The sequence below is a fragment of the Phyllobates terribilis genome, unplaced genomic scaffold (genome assembly GCF_046119375.1).
Source record: "Phyllobates terribilis strain yellow unplaced genomic scaffold, ASM4611937v1 Scaffold_7__3_contigs__length_470593459, whole genome shotgun sequence".
Classification (NCBI taxonomy): Eukaryota; Metazoa; Chordata; class Amphibia; order Anura; family Dendrobatidae; genus Phyllobates; species Phyllobates terribilis.
In genome coordinates, this window is record NW_027362767.1 from 323,434,471 (window position 1) to 323,456,797 (window position 22,327).

The window sequence follows — 22,327 nt, forward strand, 5'->3', positions numbered from 1 at the left end:
AGGCCGTGCTGTAGAGCCGGTGTCTATGGTTGGTATGTTGTACACGCCGGCCTTCTCTATGGTACCCGCCTGGCTCCGCATGAGACGTCGGGGCCCCGTGCATCTCCGTGAGAAGCCCGCGGTCTGTCCTCCGGGGGCCGCAGCGGTTCCATCTGTCCAGAGCCCTCATTCCGCTGTGTCCCGTTATACCGTGCGGGGCGCACGTATCTGAGGTCCGGTCATGGCCTCTGGGCGCTACCGAGCCCCGGACGCGCAGACACCGGTGTCACTAGATGCTTTCCGCCAGTGTCACGAGAATGACAAGCACTGGGCGGCCCGCAGGGAGTTCCTGACCCGTCACATCCACCTGTACCCGGGCCGCAAGACCGACCAGCTGATCGCCCTGTCAGTGGTGTGGAGCAACATCGTCTTCATAGGGAACCGGTGAGTGCGGAGGTGGCCGAGGGCTCAGCGCCCTGGTGCGGAGGTGGCCGAGGGCTCAGCGCCCTGGTGCGGAGGTGGCCGAGGGCTCAGCGCCCTGGTGCGGAGGTGGCCGAGGGCTCAGCGCCCTGGTGCGGAGGTGGCCGAGGGCTCAGCGCCCTGGTGCGGAGGTGGCCGAGGGCTCAGCATTTCCATTTTATGGAGGTGGTGGTGTGCCTGGTATGGCAGTGCAGTTCCCAATGTCCCCTATACGGAGGTGGCAGTGTAAGCGATGTTTCAACAACGGGGTTGGTGGTGTGCCTGGCTTCCCTAGTGCACTGGTGGCAGTGTGCCCAATGTTTTCAATATGGAGGTAGTAGTGTGCCCATGTCCCTGGTACGGATGTGGCAGTGTGCCCAATGATCACAATACAGAGGTGGCAGTGGACCCAGTGTTCTCGATACTGTGGTGGAGGTGGCGGTGTCCCTGGTGCGTAAGTGGCAGTGTACCCAGCACTGTCCCCGGTGTGGAGGTCTCCGCCCTCACGGGCCACGTCTGGATACTGAAGTGCCGAGCACGCCAAAACTACTCGGCGAGTACCCGAGCAAGCTTGTTTAAAGGGCTAAGCGAGCACGCTCGCTCATCACTAGTTCGAAGTGATCTAACCTGATTAAATGACCAATTTTCATGGAGAGATCAGCAGTAATCAGAATGCTGGAAATATTTTGTTAATTCTCCTCTCATCCAGCATCGGTTCCTTCATGTGTCTGACACGTGGGGCAAATATCTACAATTTAGTGTATTTCTGATGCTACCATGATTAGATCCTCATTATATGAGCGTCCATTAAGCTTTCACTCACAAAAACTGGATCATATATTTGTAATGAATGAACAAAACTGCTTAGAGTGCGAGACCGAGAGATGGGTTGGAGGAATAATTGTCAGCTAAACAAGTGTCTGGCTGATATGTTATGGACACAGCTGACTTGGAATGAGCATTATTACATATATTAGCGGTTACTCTATAAGATTGCAGTTCATTTCAGTCTGCAATATTCATTAACTTTAAAAACCCCTGATCTGTCCCCTCATCTAAGTTTCAAACTTTCCTTTTGTGGGAGTGTCCCTACTGGTAGTACAGGCTGCATGTGAGCCCTGTGTGTATCCAGGGTCAGCACCCTGTCTTCACTTTCATCTGTCAGCACAGCTGCTCTTATTTCTTCTTCTTGTGCTTTCTCCATAATACTAATTACTTTCTCCCCTCTCCACCCCTTCCCTCCTAGTATCTCTAACATTGAGAGTATGGAGTGGGAGGGCAGAGAGGGACATCAGGAACAGGCGCTCTGATGGATTTGTATCTTTTTTTGTTTATTACTCAGCTAGATGAAAGACTTAGGCTATGTGCCCACGATGCAGAAATGCTCCGGATTTTTCCTGAGCGTTTCTGCATCTGCCTGGCAGAAAAAAACACATGCGGATTGTACATGCGGATTGTACATGCGTTTTCCTGCCAGGGACATGCGGATGTGAAGCGTTCTTCACTTGCATTTCTGCATGCGGGTTGTCAAGCGCTTTCCAAGCGATTTTAGCATCACTTGCAACCGGCATGGATTTATATAGTGTGACCAAGTTAATAGTTGAAAAAAAAGATGAAAAATGGTAAAAAAAAAAAAAAATTATACTTACCTTCTGATGGCCCCCGGTCTTCTCTCCGCTGCGTCCAGTCTCTTGTACCGCTTGCGGTGGTGTGAAAGGACCTTACATGACGTCATTTAGTCATGTGACAGGTCACACAACCGCCGACGTCAGCGATCGCGTGACCCGTCACATGACTAAATGATGCCATGGCAGGTCCTTTAAGACCATCGCGAGCCGTAGAAGAGACCGGACGCAGTGGAGAAAAGACCGGGGGCCATCAGAATGTCAGTATAATGTATTTTTTTCTTTTAATTCTTTTTTTTTTTTTTTTTTTTTTTTTTTTTTTACAGGTACTATGGTACCCAGGTCTGGAGGAGAGTCTCTACTTCTCCAGACCCGGGTACCATCCGCACATTGAATCGCTTAATTTCCACATGTGCACATGTAGTCATGCGGATATTAAGCAATTCAATGCAAGTCAATGGCGGTGAAAACGCCACGATTACGCAAAATAATTGGTAGTGCTGCGGATTTTTCCGCAATGATAATCCACAGTGGAAATCTCCGCAGCATGTACACAGCACATGCGGATTATCATTGGGGAACATGGCAGGCCTTCTACCATGCATTTTTTAAGCTTTTCTGCTGCGGAATTGCTGCTGCGGAAGCGCTTAAAAACGCATAGTGGGCACACAGCCTTACAGATGTTCTGCAGCAGCAGTATGGTAGACCATTTTTTACTGAAGACTATAAAAAGTTAACTATGCATTTAGTAAGCAAGTTTTTGTAAAATTAAAAAAAAATAACTGGGTGAAGATGTACATAGCCTTTCAAGGGAATCTGTCACCACTTTTGAGCTATGTAACCTATTAATATGGGCATACAGGCTATAGACTGCTGAAAAAGGGCCTCCCTGTATGTCTCATATCAGATGGCTTGTTGTGGATAAATCATCTTTATCACTTTATATAAATGACCTCTTCCCGACTCTGGGGAGGACGTTGCCCCACTATAATGTCTGTTACCAATGTGTGTCGCCTATAATCTGACATCAGGTCCTAATGTTTGTGCTCTTAGGTACGGTGAGCAACTAACACAAAAAGTCCACCAGATGGCTGATGGGATCGACATTGGTGAGGTGCCATCTTATGAGCTGGTGCCAGGGGCCAAGCCAACAAAACGACCTGCCACTTCAGATGCCGGTAAGTCTTCAGTGATAAATATCGCTTCTTTATCTCTTTCAATGGTATTTAAAAAGAGAACAACAAAAAACTAAAATTAGGCAAATGAGTAGCAAAATAAAACAAAAAAAACACAGGAACAAAAAGAATAGAATTTCCTCCAATAAGTGCAAAGAATGAATCCCAAAAGTCAATAACCAGTTTATTTTATTGGAGCTCCTCAGCTGCCAGGCTTCTCTTTGGGGCTGCTGTAAATAAAGCATTGTAATGTAAATGAATTATTAAAGCCTTAGGCTATGTTCACACATGTTGGGTTTTTTCAGCTTCGCAAATCTGCAGCAAAACCCACCTCTGGCAGGAAATCAGCTGCGTCAAAAATGCAGGTTTTGCTGCTTTTTTTGTGTTTTTTTTTTTTTTTTTCCTGCGTTTTTTTCACTATCCTTTTGTCTTTTTATGCATGTACATAGAGTTCAGTGAAAAAAAAAATCTCATTCTGGTTTTGGCATAGTGGGGGAGATGAATTGTTCAGGAATAGTTTAGATGCTGGCAGTGCATGGAGTTTGTATGACACTATTTACTTTCACACTATGGGGTCTGCCATTCAGTTGCACCGACATTGTTAAATTTCACACCTCCCAGGGCCACAGGTATTGTTCAATCACAGGTAGCTCAGCCAATGTTTACACTGTACAGATCACTAACTTAACTAAACTCTCCTAATACAAACAACCATCTCAGTGACCAAGACAAGATGGTAAAATCACAGAAATAAATGAGTTTCACATACTGCTGTACTTGCTTATTTTCAACACACAGCAAAACTTGATAGCTATGTTCACACCATGTTTTTTTTCAGTGTTTTTTTCACTACCCATTACTTCTAATGGGTGAAAAACTCTGAAAGAAGTGACATGTTCTATTTTCCGAAAACCCAACCAAGGCACAAAATACTCAACAACAACAAAAAAAACAAGATGTGTGAACAGGTTATTCTGGTTTCTCTTAGACTTTGCTGGTAATGCAAAACGCAGCTGAAACGTTGCATAAAAATCTGCTGCAAAAAAACCCAACATGTGTGAACATAGCCTTAGGAGGAAATATTTGCTGGAGCTCTAAATCACAAGCTCTAATTAAGAAGAGGAAATGGGAAGACATTGGGAAAAATAAAATCTGCCGTCAGGACCCTTGGTCAGTGTGCATGGAGAAAGCAATGGATGTGTTATTGATTGATCCCGTGTACTGTCACACATCTATATCTCTCTGTCCGGATCACTGGAGATTAGTGAAAGGCCTCAGATATAAGAGGATACAATAGTATTTCATCTATATCTAGTACAACGTGAACTCTAGCTTCCCTATATTCATAAGTCCAGTCCTGAGCTAAACCTATAGGCAAGATCAAAGGGCTTTTCCTAATCAATAATCAGAATAATTGTCTGCATGGTTTTTGTCTTATAGAGCATCCTCATTTATATATATATATATATATAACAGACCAAAAGTTTGGACACACCTTCTCATTTAAAGATTTTTCTGTATTTTCATGACTATGAAAATTGTACATTCACACTGAAGGCATCAAAGCTATGAATTAACACATGTGGAATTATATACTTAACAAAAAAGTGTGAAACAACTGAAAATATGTCTTATATTCTAGGTTCTTCAAAGTAGCCACCTTTTGCTTTGATGACTGCTTTGCACACTCTTGGCATTCTCTTGATGAGCTTCAAGAGGTAGTCACCGGAAATGGTTTTCACTTCACAGGTGTGCCCTGTCAGGTTTAATAAGTGGGATTTCTTGCCTTATAAATGGGGTTGGGACCATCAGTTGTGTTGTGCAGAAGTCTGGTGGATACACAGCTGATAGTCCTACTGAATAGGCTGTTAAAATATGTATTATGGCAAGAAAAACGAGTGGCCATCATTACTTTAAGAAATGAAGGTCAGTCAGTCCGAAAAATTGGGAAAACTTTGAAAGTGTCCACAAGTGCAGTTGCAAAAACCATCAATCGCTACAAAGAAACTGGCTCACATGAGGACCGCCCCAGGAAAGGAAGACCAAGAGTCACCTCTGCTTCTGAGGATAAGTTTATCCGAGTCACCAGCCTCAGAAATCGCAGGTTAACAGCAGCTCAGATTAGAGACCAGGTCAATGCCACAGAGTTCTAGCAGCAGACACATCTCTACAACAACTGTTAAGAGGAGACTTTGTGCAGCAGGCCTTCATGGTAAAATAGCTGCTAGGAAACCACTGCTAAGGACAGGCAACAAGCAGAAGAGACTTGTTTGGGCTAAACAACACAAGAAATGGACATTAGACCAGTGGAAATCTGTGCTTTGGTCTGATGAGTCCAAATTTGAGATCTTTGGTTCCAACCACCGTGTCTTTGTGCGACGCAGAAAAGGTGAACGGATGGACTCTACATGCCTGGTTCCCACCATGAAGCATGGAGGAGGAGGTGTGATGGTGTGGGGGTGCTTTGCTGGTGACACTGTTGGGGATTTATTCAAAATTGAAGGCATACTGAACCAGCACGGCTATCACAGCATCTTGCAGCGGCAGGCTATTCCATCCGGTTTGCGTTTAGTTGGACCATCATTTATTTTTCAACAGGACAATGACCCCAAACACAACTCCAGGCTGTGTAAGGGCTATTTGACCAAGAAGGAGAGTGACGGGGTGCTACGCCAGATGACCTGGCCTCCAGTCACCAGACCTGAACCCAATCGAGATGGTTTGGGGTGAGCTGGACCGCAGAGTGAAGGCAAAAGGGCCAACAAGTGCTAAGCATCTCTGGGAACTCCTTCAAGATTGTTGGAAGACCATTTCCGGTGACTACCTCTTGAAGCTCATCAAGAGAATGCCAAGAGTGTGCAAAGCAGTCATCAAAGCAAAAGGTGGCTACTTTGAAGAACCTAGAATACAAGACATATTTTCAGTTGTTTCACATTTTTTTGTTAAGTATATAATTCCACATGTGGTAATTTATAGTTTTGATGCCTTCAGTGTGAATGTACAATTTTCATAGTCATGAAAATACAGAAAAATCTTTAAATGAGAAGGTGTGTCCAAACTTTTGGTCTGTACTGTAATATCTATCTATCCTTTGCTTAGGTCCCATTTGAAGCTCCTTTGCATGGAAATAGTCATCTAAAAAATGTATTATGGTTATTTAAATCCCCTCTACCTCAGTATTCCTTGCTAGTAGCGTATAAACAGCTCTGTATACATGCATGTCTTCTGCACAAGCCTAGTCTCAGCAGTATATGGATGGTTTATGTATTATTGACCCCCTCACCCTACAGGAACAGATCATAATGTTACAGGCAGGATCTGTGTCCGCTGCATAGTAGTGTGTGATATAGACTGATGGACATGAACTGTTCTGCACTCCCAGGTTGGGGGCTTATTCATACGTTTATGTCATATGCACAGGATATACTATTAATGTGTTATAAATGCAGGGTCCAACAATGTCAGTCAGTGGAGAGGTGGTCAGAATTCCCATAGAGATTTATGAGCATTTCGACCACCTCTTCCCTGACAGAGGTGCATGTCCGGACCTTGTTCTCGAGATAGATAGATGCAGGGCCCACTGGTGGAATCGACACCTATGCATTGATGGTATATCCTGTGGATAAATGAACGAGATGGGAATACCACTTTAAAACAGCCTTGTTAAAGGGAATCTTACACCAGGTTTTTGCTACCCCGTCTGAGGACAGCATGATGCAGGGGCAGAGACCCTGATTCCAGCGATGTGTCACTTATTAAGATTCTTGCTGAAGTTTTGAAAAAATCCCAATTTTAGCTGCTGCAGATCTAGCAGAGTTCAGAATGCTGAGCTCTGTATAACCCCGCCAAACCACTGATTGGCAGCTCTCTGTGCATAGGCAGAAAGCTGCCTGTGTACACAATCAGTGGTGGGGGAGGGGTTGTACAGAGCTCATGAATATGATTGACTACATGGCAGAAGGCTTACTAGTCCTCTGCTGATAAAACAGTGATTTCATCAAAACTATAGCAAGCAGCCAAGTAAGTGACACATCACTCAGTATCTCTTCCACTACATCGTGCTGATCTCAAATTAGGAGGTAAAAACCTGATGACAGATTCTCTTTAACACTTCAGTTTTCATATTCATTATTATATACCAAAACACCCCAACACAGGACAAGGTAATTTTTGGGGAATTTTTCCTAGAAAACGAATTGCTGCTAAATTCATGGTGTTTTACTTGCTGCTCCAATTGAAAAAGAAAGTTTGCTGCAGTGTTCCCGGCCTCCATTTCTGTTTTTTCTCACCGGAAGCCTAATTACACTTCACGAGCATGTGATCAAGGAGAGCTCGCTGCTGCAGGCTTACTTGTTCCTGGAGGTTTTTTTTTTTATAACTTTTTACAAAAAGTGTAGAGAAAATTGAGAAGTGGTTGTCTTAGTAGTGAACAATCCCTTTAAGTTGTAGATGTTGTGCATTTTATTTTTATGTTTAGATAACTATTACAGAAAATATTTCTATACAATATTTACTTGTAGCTGGATACGGTGACTTATGGTTACTTTTTACTGGTGAAGACATTTTTAACATTATAACACATATTTTTCCCACTTGCAGCTGGACAACCCCAAAAGAAGAAGTTCGGCCCGCGGCCACGTTTCGAGCCAGTCCATTTTGTGGTGAGCACAGTGGAGGAAGATAAGCAGTTTCAAGTAACTGAAAAAGCAATTAACAATACAAGCAATAAGGAAAAAGCGAGCCTTCCTCATACGTCCAATGCTGCCCAGGACCATTTAGAAGCAGAGGAGTCCTCACAAATGGAGTTGAATCCCAGCCCTTACATATATGACCCCTACGTGACGGATGAGCCAAGTAAAAGTGACTGCAGTAACTTCATGACCAAATTGGAGCAGGATTACTCTGCAAAGTTTGAGTCTCATTACTCTAACATGTCCAAAGATTTCCGTTCCAATGTGCTCGATTCATGGAAGGGCATAAACAGACAGGGGAGAAAGGGCATTGGTTTTGTAAAACCACCAAAGAAAGCTGGCAGGTTTGGAAAGGAAACTGCGTCAAGTTCTTTGGGTTGTACAACGCAGATTTTGGATAAACCCAGTTTTATCAACCAACTTTCTGCCTTTGTGAAACAAAATATGCAAAATCCTCAGATGGCGTCCGGTAGCTCGCGAATTAACTACACTTACGTGTTAACCTTGTCTGTTCAGGCTTGTAAAACAAATCCAGAGTATATTTATGTTCCCCTTAGAGAAATACCTATGAGCAATCTCCCTCGACTCAGGAAAGTCTCCTCTGATGGCTTTGCTTGTGAAGTCAGATGCCAAGATGTTTACTTGGCCACAGGGTATTCATGGACCAAAATTGGGGCTCGTGACAAAGCCGCTGAGCTGGCCATACTGCTCTTAGTAAAGCCCATGCTGAACGTAATATCTGTGAGGCGAAAGTCTGGTTCTGGTTATCGTGATGACCTGGTGGTATGCCCTAGTGACTCACCAAGGACTGAATACCCACCAGCTTTGAAACAAGATGATGGACATGAAGGTGCCCCGGCAGGTCAGCAGAGTTCTGAGACTCTGAAAGGTGCATCGAATAAACCATGGTCAGAATTTACTCTCATTGAAAACGCCTGTGACGCAATAGGCATTTTGAACAATTCTGCCACGCTTAACAAAATGACTGTTGAATATAAGTATGACATGGTGCCCAACAACAGCTGGCGGTGCAGTGTATATGTGCAAGGCCATTGTGTAGCCGAGGCATATGGAAATAAGAAGAACAGCAAACATGCCGCAGCCGAAAAGGCTGTCAAGGTCCTAAAGAGTTTGCAGGCAAACCAGCCGAAATCCGACTTGGCTAGATCAACCAGTAATGGAGCAATAACCTCATTAAAGGACATTGTGATTTGTGAGAATGAAGCAAATGCGATCTGCGTTCTAAATGCCACCGCTCAGTTTAACAAGGTCTCCATAGAATATGTATTTGAGAGGACCTCTGAAGTAAACTGGAAATGTAAAGTCTTCATTGCCCAAGAGCTTGTAGCAGAAGCCATCGGCATTAAGAAAACCGTGAAGCGCGAGGCTGCGGAGGCGGCTGTGATGGCTTTAAAGAAGACCCAACCCGTGATCATTAATAATCTGAAGAATGGCCCTGCGGAAGATGCCATTTCTCGAAATCAGATCCGAGGCTTGTCAAATCAAGAGGCCTACACGCAGCAAATCAAGGAGGACAATATCGGAAACCAGCTTCTAAGGAAGATGGGGTGGACTGGTGGGGGCTTGGGCAAGGGAGGGGAAGGAATTGCAGAGCCAATTTGTGTCAAGGAGAAGTTTAGTCGAGAAGGCCTTGGCCTAGCGACAGCCACCCAAAACATCACAAAGGGAGACATTCATAAAATGATCAGGGACTACGCGTCATCTGGCAATCAGGAAGACCTCACATTCTCTAAAGAACTGAGCAACGAAGAACGGAAACAAATACACGAGACAGTCAGGAGATATGGACTTAAGAGCAAGTCATATGGGAAAGGCGCGCAGAGGTTTTTGGTGGTAAGTAGGAAAAGGAAACAAATGGATCTCATACACCAGCTCCGACAAGAAGGCCAGGTCGGCTACTACGCTCTAGTGCTGCCCGATCAGTAACACAATGGCAGCTATTATTTATTATAGGTTCCCTATTTGTCAAACTAAATAAAAGGTGTTTTTACCCTACTTTTTGGGAGCAGACCCAAGCAGATATATTTTTAAAGGAAAAATTAAAGACTAATGTTAAGCTGAATGCCAGACATGGACACGGCTGTTTAACGTATTTATGATAGAAACACCTTGTGGGTTTTTTTTTTATGTTTAGTTATTTCTTTTCGATGCTGTGTAGCAATCTTTTTTTCTTTTTAAGTAAGGCCTCTATGATGGTGGCGTAGTCTCCTCAATGATGTTTAATATAATGCAAATTGTGGTCGTCTCACATTATGTCTCAGTAAACCATTACTGTTATTTACTTGGGTCATTTTCTTTACATTCATATTACACAAAAAAAGTTAAAAGGCTTCCTCCCATCACGAGTGTGTTCTGGTGTATGCACACAGTCAGTAGGCTTCATTATAATAAGGCATCATGTACACTGCCACATCCTGCCTCTGGTTTGCACGGTCTTTATTCCTTCTAATCTGTACAAATTAGAATGTAATGGCCATTATAGCAGAGAGATATTCTCCCCACGATGCAATGGAAAGTGTTCAGCATAGACCAGGTCAGTATAGTTATGGTGATACAACATTTTATTTTTATTAATTTTACAGCTTTTTAAAAAATTCTGGACTTTGGAAAAAATAAGTTATTGGTCTGAGTTTGCTTTTTCTGGTACACTCCAATTAAAATTGGTCTAATAAGTAAAGTAAAGTGGCCACTAACCCCAAATTCTGTCAGTTTAATCATTCTGCCCTGTCATTTACTATACAGGTTACATTTTTTTGTAAAGATCAGATGGATGTTGAAATGTTGAACATTTGTTTTAGGAATAGGGGAGTGCTTTAAACATCTAGAACCCAATTAATAACTTGCAGGTGTTTTTGTCATTTTCTTTTGTCTCTTGGTATTCGTTGAAGTTATTAAACGCCAAAGTTCTTTCAAGCACCACTCCAGCACTTTATTTTACCACTGTAGTGGTGCTTCAAGTCTAAGTCCCCTGCCCCGTGTCTTCATCTGTTATCACTGCAGCTCCAGCAATTTGTGACCTGCCTGCTGCATGGAGCGTGCCGAAGTCAGAGCTGGTATAAAATAGAAGTCTGAGTCGGCCTAAAATATATAATACATTAGGTAGAGTAGTACAATGTAGGATGTGCTGTAAATGTTTCATAAGAATTTGGGAAAGTTATGAAAGGTCTGTTCTGTTCCTGATCCAAGAATTTCAGCTTTTAGTTTAGATGAATCTGTGCTGCACTTTATGTACCATATTTTTCAGATCATAAGATGCACTTGAAATTTAGGAGGCGGCGGTTTGGCTTACAGACTCCACAGCCCTGGTAGCGCAGGACCGAAAAAGGTGAAGCCAGCAGAGGGGGAGTCTAAGAGTAGGGTCAAGAACCTTAAGTTTAACCCCTTTCCAAAATGGGCAGTAATAGTACGCACCTTGTCAGAAAGGCTGGTTCAGTGGGGGCTCCGGCGCTGAGCCCGCACTCTACTGGGCTGATTCTTACAGCTGACATGTGCCCACAACAGCTGCAGGTGGAATTGTGATCTGCCCGCGGCTGTTAACATGTTAAATGCTGCGGTCAATCTCCGACAGCAGCATTTAACAGCGTGGCCTTAGCCCCGCCCATCACGTGCAGTAAAATGCAATAACGGTGATCAAAACATCGGATTTATTCCAAAATGGTAAAAACGTCAGCCCGGCCCGCAAAAAATAAGCCCTCACGCGGCCCCAGATCACGAAAAATAGACGCTATGGGTCTCGGAAAATGCTGTTTTTTTTTATAGCCAACTTTGGATTTTTTTTTTTCACCACTTAAAAAATAACCTATACTGTACATGTTTGGTGTCTATGCACTCTTAATGACCTGGAGAATAATAAGGGCAGGTCAGTTTTAGCATTCAGTGAATGTGGTAAAAAAAAAAAAAAATTATTGCAGTTTTTTTTTTTTTTTTTGCAATTTCACTGCACTTGGAATTTTTTTCCCGTTTGCCAGTACATGATATATTAAAACCAATGATGGCATTTAAAAGTACAACTCGTCTCGCAAAAAAATAAGCCCTCACACAGCCATATTGAATGAAAAATAAAAAATGTTCTGGCTCTGGGAAGAAGGGGAGCAAAAAACAAAAATGCAGAAACGGACATGATGGGGTTAAAAAGCGCCACCTCCAGCACGGGGAGGTAAAAAGTCAAATGTTCCACTAGTATTGAAAAATATTCACAAGAAAAAACAAGCTTCAGGTACCCGTACCTACTATAGTCATTTGAGTACGTTTTTGCAAACATTTTGAATAACCCAAAAAAATCCCTTAAACCCCCAAACCAAGCCCCCCGATACCATACACAATAGATTTTAAAAAAAATGTGAAAGTTACAATAAAAAAGTACCAAAAACTGTAAAAATTGGAAATACGGTAATGAGTTAGCTCTTCTGTTTTTATATTTTCTTATTCCACTTTGGGCTCTCACTTAGACATGAATGTGATCCTAATACTACAATAATAAAGTATATTTTACATTGTACTTCTATAAAGAGCAAGTGATGACATAAGCCACAATGATTTTCAGGTGCGGGGGTGGGGAATGGAGTCAATTAGCCAAGAATATAAAATGATATAAAAGAAAGCCATTACTTATCGGTTGAATCCAGTCTGTCCCGCAGTGATAACATCCCAGCACACTCACTGCTGCTGCCCACACTGGGAAAGCTGGGGCTCAGTGAGTATGTCACCAGTCAGTAGTCTTGGGAGGCAGGGTGAGCAACAGGGGATGTGATGGTTACATTTGATGACGGCTGTTACATAAGAGAATAGCATCACTTGCTCCTGTGTCAGTCTCAACTGTGATGTCAGTGTGAACTAAGCTAATTTAAACAGTTAGGCCTCACAGAACACATACCCACTGTAGTTTATGGGGCCATTTACATGACTTAAGGGCAGTGCCTGCAAAAAAATATATAAATCCCACACAGACATGTCCATTCTTGACCTGAAACATGGATTAAACTCGCTTACGCGAGTCCATGGGTTTGGGAGAAATTTGGACAGGACACAGGCAAGACTAAGTACAATTTATAGGTCTTGAAAAGATGGCAGCAGCTTCTGTGGGTATTCTATACAAATGACCAGCTGGCAGCCCAAAAATTCAGGAAATGGTTTACATTTTCAGGTTATTTTTGGGTACAGCGGCGAATCTGAATTTTTACTATTTAGAAATACTGCCGACGTTACAGGGTTGCTAAAGTCTATAGTGGTGAGAAGATATTTTCATATACACGGTGTACGTTAACATTGAGATCCACTTGTGGTCACCTAACTGTTCCAAAAACAGGCAAAACTAAAAGCATCCCACTACTAAATAATGCAGACTACAAAATGTGGACTTCCCCCACCTGTCAATATGCTAGAAAAATAGTGTCCTTATTTCAAGCTGTGCTGAAAAAAAGTGGGGAAAAGCAGACCAAAATTCTGATGTTACATAGCAAACACAGGTAGGTTACATTTTTGGTTTTATTTACAAGTTTAGGATGTACAGTTTTACATGGGTTACTTGTGTAAAGTGAAAAACAAAAAGTCAGAATTTGCTCCTTCAGTAGAACTAAACAAAAAGGTATATTAATTACCATTAGAAAACAAAGTGCCCGATTTATGTCCTCTATACATTCTCATCCAGCTCCTAGCTATCCGTGAATCTGCTCAATGTAGCTCTGCTGTGATGAATGGCACCTACATGATGGAGGACCTCTAGGTCTCCTCTGTGACACCAAGATCTCTCGCAGATGGCCTCTGGTGGTCTTACGCACTTTGCCTTATATCACTACATGGAAATGTCCATGCAAACACATTAACACTAGAATAAGGAGTTACCCGGAGTCCAGCTCTTATTTTTCAGGGTTTCTGGAAAGTAAGAGCTGCCACCCAATTGGTTACAATGGCCAACACCACCACCTTTCCCCCTAGAACCAGTTTGGTAAATCTCCTCCCAAGTTGTACAAAGCAAGCTGATGTATGACTATGTATTACTGCCCGTGAGCCGCAGCGCTACCTGAAAAAAACACCCATCCGGCAGTACAGAACAGTGGATGTTTTTTTTTTGTTTGTTTTTTATTGCAGATATTGAGAAAATAAAAGCATTTTTAAACCAATTGGAAAAAATAGGAACGAAGAAGTTTTGTTTTTGTCTCCCCCTAGGACAAAGTGAGGCTGAAACAAAGGAGCAAAACTGAATTAAATTAAGAACAATGTTTTACCCAACCTGCAAATCCTGGATGTCGAGAAGGTCATTAAAATATAAAGCCTGATAAAACCAAAAGTAAAAAAAAAAATCATCCACATGAGCAGTGTTACAAGCCCAATGTCCTTGTCTGGTGTCAGACTTGTCAGTCTGTATTCAGCAGAGACAGATGGCGGCTGATGTTCTCCTATAATAGTGAATGACTGAATCACAGAAGAGTAAGCTTTTTGCAAGTAACCCACGTACGGTACATTTGTTTTCAACACGAGTGCTCTCAGGTGTCCGAGGGGGAGGGAGGAAAGCGTTAGCTGGGGCTAAGGAAGTCAGTGACAGCACAACAGCCATTTTGCAGTTGATGTAAATGTAAAGATTCTAGCAAGAGGAAGATCACTCAAACACTTCTTATATATAGATGTATCCTCTCAGAGTGTTCATATATAAGGGCCAGTGTCAACAGTCACGCCAGCTCTGTTCCACTATTGCGGAAACCCTTTTTTCATATTCACGCTTGTTTTCTTGGTACAGTTGAGCTGCCTGGCTGTTTGCAGGACTGTTTGGGTTTGGTTCATCCAGCAGAGACTACAAAGAAAAAAAGTGTTACATTGATGCTACTAGAAAGTGTAAGAGCTAGACAGTCTACAAACTGCACCGACCTGTATAGAGGTTAAAATTGAAGATACATCATATGTTGGACTCCAACGATTCTGAAGAATGTCCAAACATATACTGCCATCAGCATATACTGAGGGGAGAAGCAGAAGGACACATGTAAAACACAGTTAAATTCAAGTTTGATAGAATTGCAGTCACTGCCCCTATCGGCCAAAATGGACACACGCTAAAGGGACTGTTTGTTTTTTTACTATGGGCCTAAAAGCTACCAGGAGGGAACTGCCTGCCTGTTCTACTCACTCAGCACTGGCTCACACACCGGTCACAGACCGCTCCACGTATACAGGGCAGCTCTATAGATGGGGTGTGACGGACAGCCGGCTTCCGGCAGTTATGCAGCAAGGAGCTGGCAGTCACTCTCCATCAACAGAGCAGAGTGGATGAGAAGATGCTGCTCTGTCAGTGTGACATCAGCAGAGTCGCAGACAGGAGTGGTCTGTGACCGCTTTGTTCCAGCAGAGATCGGCACTAGCCATGTAGTTAAGAACTAACAGGGAACGTAGTTGCTAAGTCCATAGTAAAAAAAAAATAATAATAATGAAATAGTTAAGGAAATAAAAAGTTTAAACTGATTGGAGATGCATTTTTCTTCATTCTGCTGTTGAAGTACAGCATAGCAAACCTGGCATCAGCAGTGCCGAGAAGTCCGGCCACACTGCACCTCCCTGCTGATACCCGTTTATTATACAGAACTTCAAGAAAAGAAGAGTAGCATTCACCAGTTCAACTTTAAGATATCCATTTTACACTTTATTAAGAGAAAACTTTTTCTAGCAAATTTAAAGTCTGTTACCATAAAAATAATGACTTTATCTGGAAATAAAATCTAACACTTTTAAAGACCTGGTGATTTCTTGTTTCTTAGGCTGTGTGCCCACTATGCGTTTAAGCATTTACGCAGCGGCTGCAGAAACGCTTAAAAAAAGCTTGGTAGAAGGTCTGCCATGTTCCCCAATGATAATCCGCATGTGCTGTGCACATGCTGCGGAAATTTCCGCTGCGGATTATCATTGCGGAAAAATCCGCAGCATTACCAATTATTTTGGGGAATCGCGGCGTTTTCGCCGCCATTGACTTGAATAATATCCACTTCACTACATCTGCACATGCGGATATTAAGCAATTCAATGTGCGGATCGTACCTGGGTTTGGAGAAGAGGAGACTCTCCTCCAGACTCTGGTACCATAGAATCTGTAAAAAAATAAAAAAATATACATTATACTCCCCTTCTGATGGCCCCCGGTCTCCATAGGGATCCGTCCTGGCTCGCCGGCAGCTCGCGATTGTCTAAAAGGACTTTCCATGGCGTCATTTAGTCATGTGACGGGTCACGTGGCCGCTGACGTCAGCGGTCGCGTGACCAGTCACATGACTAAATGACGTCATGGAAGGTCCTTTTAGACCACAGCTAGACACCGGGGACACCAGACGGATCAGATAAGGACACCGGGGGCCATTAGAAGGCAAGTATAATATTTATTTTTTTACCATTCTTTACGATCACACTATATAAATCCATGCCGGTTGCATGGATTTATATAGTGTGACCAAGTTGACAAACACTTTCCAAGTGATGCTAAAAATCACTTTATAACCCGCATGCGGAAATGCTTCACTTCCGCTTGTCCCTGGCAGGAAAAACGCATGTACAATCCGCATGCGTTTTTTGCGCCAGGGAGATGCAGAAACGCTCAGGAAAAATCCGGAGCATTTCTGCATCGAGGGCACATAGTCTTAGGCTTTTGTTTTTATCCTCCTATTCTTTCAAGAGTCATAAGTTATTTTTTCATCAAGCTACTATAGCTATATTAGGGCTTATTTATGACACCATGAGCTGTAGTTTTGAATGACAATTTTTACCGTATGATGTACTGAAAACTTCTCTTCAATTTTTCATGAAATTGTAAATACAAAAAAAAAAAAAAATGCAATTCCGCTGTTTTAAGTCATTCAATGTGCTGCAAATAACCTGGCAACATGATTCTCCAGGCCAGTATGATAACCATGAAAGGAAAAGGCACCAAAATGTGAAAAAACACCCTGTGGTGGCACTTACCATTTGGATGAAACATTTTTGATACAAATCGCACTGTGGGTGGTTTATTGGGATATTCTTCTGTAAATTCTATCGTAAGTTTAAAGGTTCCTAAAAGGAACAGATATAGATAAGAGATCAGCTATACACACACAATATATGGACATTATCTGTATTAGACAAATCCTCAAATCCTATTGTAACTGGAATAACCTCCCATTAGTCAATTCTTGGAAGATCTGTTTGCACCCTCTGGATCTATAAATGTAGACGTTTCTTATGCCGTTTAGAGGGGCAGTGTACTCATCTGGCTTGTTTTGCTAGTCAGTCATGTAGCAGAGCCCCATCTTACAGGCAACATAGCTGTATGATACACACCAAAGTAATGACCAACATAATTAGTAGGAATCTTGGGGGAAGAAGTGATTATAGTGGAGTCCACGTTACCACATACTTTCCTCTACTGTATTATACCAACGTCTTGAACATTTTGCCATTATTGTATTCTAGCCATTACAGTGCCGGAGGAAAAACCATGAAAAGAAAATTTCCTGAAGCCGCTGCCATCAGCAGAATACAGGCTGCCACGTAATGCAGTGAGCTGCCACGTACCCAAATATCTTTCTGCTCTCAGGAAACAACAGGGTCCTAGGTTTTAGCATACAAGGTCTGGAAAGAATTTCTATGGTAAATGTAAATGCTGTGATGACTGCACAACTAAGCACTGATGCAATCACCATCTAGTCTATTAGTTAACCGGCCATACACATTGGATGGCTGTCAGTCGATTGCTGCTTCAGCCAATTGTTCGGCCGACTTTCCCATACGCAGGAGAGCTCCTTTGTTTTATAGGAGAAAGCTGCTGACTGATGTCAGCTGGCGGCTTACCTCTGGGAGAACAATGCAATCAGCAATCCGAAATAGGACATGTCTGATGCCTCCATACACAGACAGTCTGCTGTACCCGGCGACATTGGCAGGTTCAACCAACATTAGTCTAATGTTTATGGGGGCTTTTAGACTAAATGTATGATACCCACAGAGAAATCAAGAATAGACTGAAGGTACAAATGTCAATGCGTGTTAATCCCACACATTCTGTGACTTTAAAGAAGATCCGTCCCCTCTCCGGACATGTCCGTTTTATTAAATATTTGTATTCCCCAAAATACAGCAATTCTGCATCAATTTTTCCAATAATTCCACATTGTGTTGTTCCACCAAGGAAGTTCTGGATAAATTGACAACTTGGGAGATACTATTCCCCTTGACAAATGGGTGTAACCTTCAAATGTCCACTACCATCAGCACGGATTGTACATTTCCAGTCTGAAGGAACACCTCTGGTTAGTAGCAGCCAGCCGTCAATTTATTCACATATTTCTGGGAGGAATAAAGAGGTTGTCCCATGTTTGTTTTAGTTAATAGATCTTGGAAACATAATATTGTCAATATTCTTACCAATTTCCACAATTTGATAAGGGGAAAAAAGGGGTTCCAGTGCTGAGAATCTTATAAATATTCCCCTGCCATGTACTGTGTAATTGTTGTGTCTGACTGTGCAAAGCTGTTTTGGTTCATTGTTGGCACATACCACAGCTTCTGACTGGAGAGGAGCATAAGTCACTAGTGATACCCGAGTATGTTTTGTTAACCCTTTCGCTGAGTATGCTCGGGCGAGCACCGAGTAGTTACAGCTGCTCGGTGATATATGTTTCAATCGCTCCCGTGTGCATGATTTGGCAGCTTTATTACATGTGAGGAATGTGTAAGAAATAGACATTCCTCACATGTATTAAAGCTGTCAAACAGTCGCAAATCATGCACACGTGAGTGATTCAAACATATATCACCGAGCAGCTGTAACTACTCTGTGCTCGCCCGAGCATACTCAGCAAAAGGGTTAACAAAACGTACTCGCTCATCACTATAAAAGTCACTTCTAATGAGTGAGTATATAGACGAAACAGCCAGGACATGCAGCTGTTTCTTTCTGACACATTTCCCCGCCTGTTTTATCACAGGAGTGAGTGTTTCTGCCACATCCCAAGTCCTATGAGCACATTATAAATCAGTTCAGGGTTCACTGGAGCTCCTACCTCACCAACCTGATTTATGATGAGCTCAGAGGGCTGGTGACGCAGCAGAAATATTCACTCCTGTGATAAAACAGGCAGGGAGATGTGTTACCTCTGAAAACTGCAGCCACATGCCTTTATTATTTTGGCTGTATACTCCCTTAGAATTGACTTATGCTCCACCCCCTCCCCCATTCCCTGACAAGGAGCTGTGGCATGTACCAACAATGAACTAGAGCAGCTCTGCATAATTGGACACAGCCATTACACAGTACATGGCAGGGGCACATTTAGAGGGTCTCAGCACAGAAACGTAAAAAAAAAAAAACATCCAATTATGGAAAAGATATATAGATATACTTTGTTCGTGGGACAACCTTTTTACTAGAATAACGCATTGGGAAGCAAACGCTAGGAGAGAGGTCAGGTTCTCTAGAGGTGTTAAACAAGTTTCCTTATAGACATACTAGTATATACACCACACTGTTTCATTTACAATGGTCTATAATTACACATCACAGAACTATTTGTACAAGTTGCTGGACCAGTTCTTGTAAATGTCAAAAATAAGTGTCCAGCACGGATGTGTGGTGTCCGCACACTCACATCCACCGAGTATGTGACTATTTCCTGCACAGAGTACACCCTCTCTGGAGTGAGGACACAATCATTCAAAATTGCCAAGCCCAGAACACAGTGACTCATTACCGATTTTTTCCCCATGCTGTGAACCAATGAAACCTACACCTAGTTGATCTCACTTTTTTGTGCACCCATTCCCTTTCTAATCTGTAACTTCTGATATCAGTCGTTGAAAAGATGTTATGGCCGACATTGATGGTGCGCACTATATGACCAATTGCATATGGGGGCCTTTCCGAATTTGGAGTTCAGATTATTTAGCATCACCCATAGTAAACAGAAGCATAGAATTAGGCACACCACTACCTATTATGCATAGGGTGCAGCCAAATCTCCACCTACCACTATGGCCAATTACCTCACGACTTTTACAATCGTGTGACCATTGGCCCAGCAGGAGGATGGATCTTCTGCTGTGCAGACACAGCACCATCTAGCTCTACCCACAAACAATGGTGTTATAAGTGGTACTGAAGAGCTTACAGGGGTCATCCAGGTCCAACATATTGATAACCAATCACGAAGTCAACAATATCAGATCGGTGAGGGTCCGATGGCCCCGCTAATCAGCTGCGGTGGTGGCCAGAACAGCACAGCTCCGTACAGTGCACTGGCCACTTCTGAGGTGCTGAAAACGAGAACTCCCACCACACATTGTACGGACCATTGTAGATCCGGCTCATGTCAGCACTGATAACAGCTGATTAGTGGGGATGCCAGGTGTTTGACTCCCAATGATCTGATATTGAGAGCCCAGGGATGTGTCATCAATAGGTCAGTCTTGGAGTACACCTTTAAGGACTTTAAACATGGTACCATCATATGAAGCCTCTATTTCCATAAGTCAGCCTGTAAGGCTATGTGCCTACGATGCAGAAATGCTGCATATTTTTTCCGCTTCTCCCTGGCAGGAAAAACACATGAGGATTGTACATGCATTTTTCCCACCAGGTAGAAGCGTTTGTCAAGCACTTTTGCATGCGGGTTATCAAGAACTTTTCCAAGTGATTTTAGCATCACTTGGAAAAGTGCTTGACAACTTGGTCACACTATATAAATCCATGCAACCGGCATGGATTTATATAGTGTGACCAAGTAATAGTTTAGAAAAAAATAAATAAATAAGAATGGCAAGATTATACTTACTTTCCGATGGCCCCCAGTCTGTTGTATGGGTCGCGGTGGTGTTTAAGGACCTGCCAGGACGTCATTTAGTCATGTGACAGGTCATGCGACTAATGACGTCATGGCAGGTCCTTTCACACCACCGCGACCCATACAACAGACCGGACGCAGCGGAGAAAACACTGGGGGCCATCGGAAGGCAAGTATAATCTTTATTTTAATTTTTTTTTTTTTTTTTTTTTTTTTTTAACAGGTACCATGGTACCTGGGTCTGGAGGAGAGTCTCCTCTTGTCCAAACCCGGGTACCATCCACACATTGAACCGCATAATATCCGCATGTGCAGATGCAGTGATGCGGATGTCACGCTGTCCAATGCAAGTCAATAGCGGCGATTACGCTGCGTGTCCGCAAAATTAATGGACATGCTGCGGATTGTTCCGCAATGATAATCCGCAGCGGAAATTTCCACAGCATGTGCACAGCACATGCGGATTATTGGGGACCATGGGGCACGTATTACCAAGCATTTTCGCTGCGGAAATTCCGCAGCAAAAACGCTTGAAAAATGCATAGTGGGCACGCAGCCCAAAACATCTGATTGGCTCCAGTCAACCAAGTTATCATACAAGAGACTTGCTGCAAAGATGGAAGCATACTGCTGTGCATTTGTCTGGGAAAGATCTCTTCCTAGTCCAGCATGGCTGCAATCCTGTGCACAAACTGGGCTTTACAAGAGACATGGTGCGGTGCACGATCTCAGCTCAGCCATTTCTGGTGGTTGCAATCATGAGTTACCATACAGCAGAGTGGAGACAACATGACAGCGCAGCCCCATCTGCAAGTCACAACGGTCAGGTAGGACAGCAATGTCTGTGATAAACTCCTCAAGGGTAAGTTCACAGAGGGCAACCATCCTGCCGACTCGCAAGATTGATAAGATTTTACCAAAGCTCATCCACAAGCTACGATCAGTGGATTTCCAATGTGAAAAGAAAACCGTGACAAATCAGTGGATTAATGCAGATCTTGATGAGGATAAAAGAGCAGTACATCTGTCCTGAGTGCGGCCATACTGCTCACCAAGCACAGTATTACCAGATCACCTTGTACACGGTTTCCTAATTACAGGAACCCTCAGCTGCTGGAGCTAGACACAGCTTTTCGAGTAATTACGTGGGACATTTCATGCAATGGGGGAGATTTTTTACTTTTGTAAAACCCATTCAGCAAAACCACTGAGACGCAGAAGTAAATATCAACTAATGGAAATAAGTGGAAATAATAGCGTACCATCTTCAAATGGCGTTCCTTCTGGCCTGTGGAAGAGTAAAAGAGAAATTATCAGTAATTACATTTCTCCTGCAAGATACAGAAAAGGCCATCGTATAATGCATTTTTTTCTGAAAATAACTAGAGCCTCATTCACATGTCCATGTTTGCAGACGCATCAAACACAGACTTTTTTTTAGCCATGGGTCAAAAGATTGTTTCACCAAACAAGCAAGCATTTTGCTGGTTCATTGGGTGAATGGCAGCTTGTTAACACTGCCAGATTATCGTATACCGAGCGATCTGAGACATACAAGCATTTCCTTCACACCACACATATGTGCA

The 22,327-nt window shown here is 42.9% G+C and overlaps 2 protein-coding genes across 2 annotated transcripts in view; one reads left to right on the forward strand and one right to left on the reverse strand.

The window, feature by feature from the left end:
• Positions 1-14,016, forward strand: NKRF (NFKB repressing factor). Its single transcript, XM_073641162.1, has 3 exons — positions 1-423; positions 3,117-3,241; positions 7,838-14,016. Exons 1-3 carry the CDS (start codon positions 221-223, stop codon positions 9,874-9,876), a joined length of 2,367 nt encoding a protein of 788 aa, XP_073497263.1. The 5' UTR covers positions 1-220; the 3' UTR covers positions 9,877-14,016.
• The window catches only part of UBE2A (ubiquitin conjugating enzyme E2 A), a 16,879-nt gene continuing 7,968 nt past the window's right edge, over positions 13,417-22,327 (reverse strand). The window contains exons 3-6 of the mRNA XM_073641164.1: positions 22,004-22,029; positions 16,888-16,977; positions 14,812-14,900; positions 13,417-14,737 (exon numbers count right to left, since the gene is read on the reverse strand). Coding sequence (XP_073497265.1) covers positions 14,609-14,737; positions 14,812-14,900; positions 16,888-16,977; positions 22,004-22,029 — 334 coding nt within the window. The 3' untranslated portion in view covers positions 13,417-14,608. The remainder of the gene's footprint in view (positions 14,738-14,811; positions 14,901-16,887; positions 16,978-22,003; positions 22,030-22,327) is intronic.

Coding starts and splice junctions, on each gene's coding strand:
- NKRF (XM_073641162.1), top strand. CDS start 221: ATGGCCTCTGGGCGCTACCGAGCCCCGGACGCGCAGACACCGGTGTCA. Junction 424..3,116: donor ATCGTCTTCATAGGGAACCG/GTGAGTGCGGAG, acceptor TTGTGCTCTTAG/GTACGGTGAGCAACTAACAC. Junction 3,242..7,837: donor ACCTGCCACTTCAGATGCCG/GTAAGTCTTCAG, acceptor TCCCACTTGCAG/CTGGACAACCCCAAAAGAAG.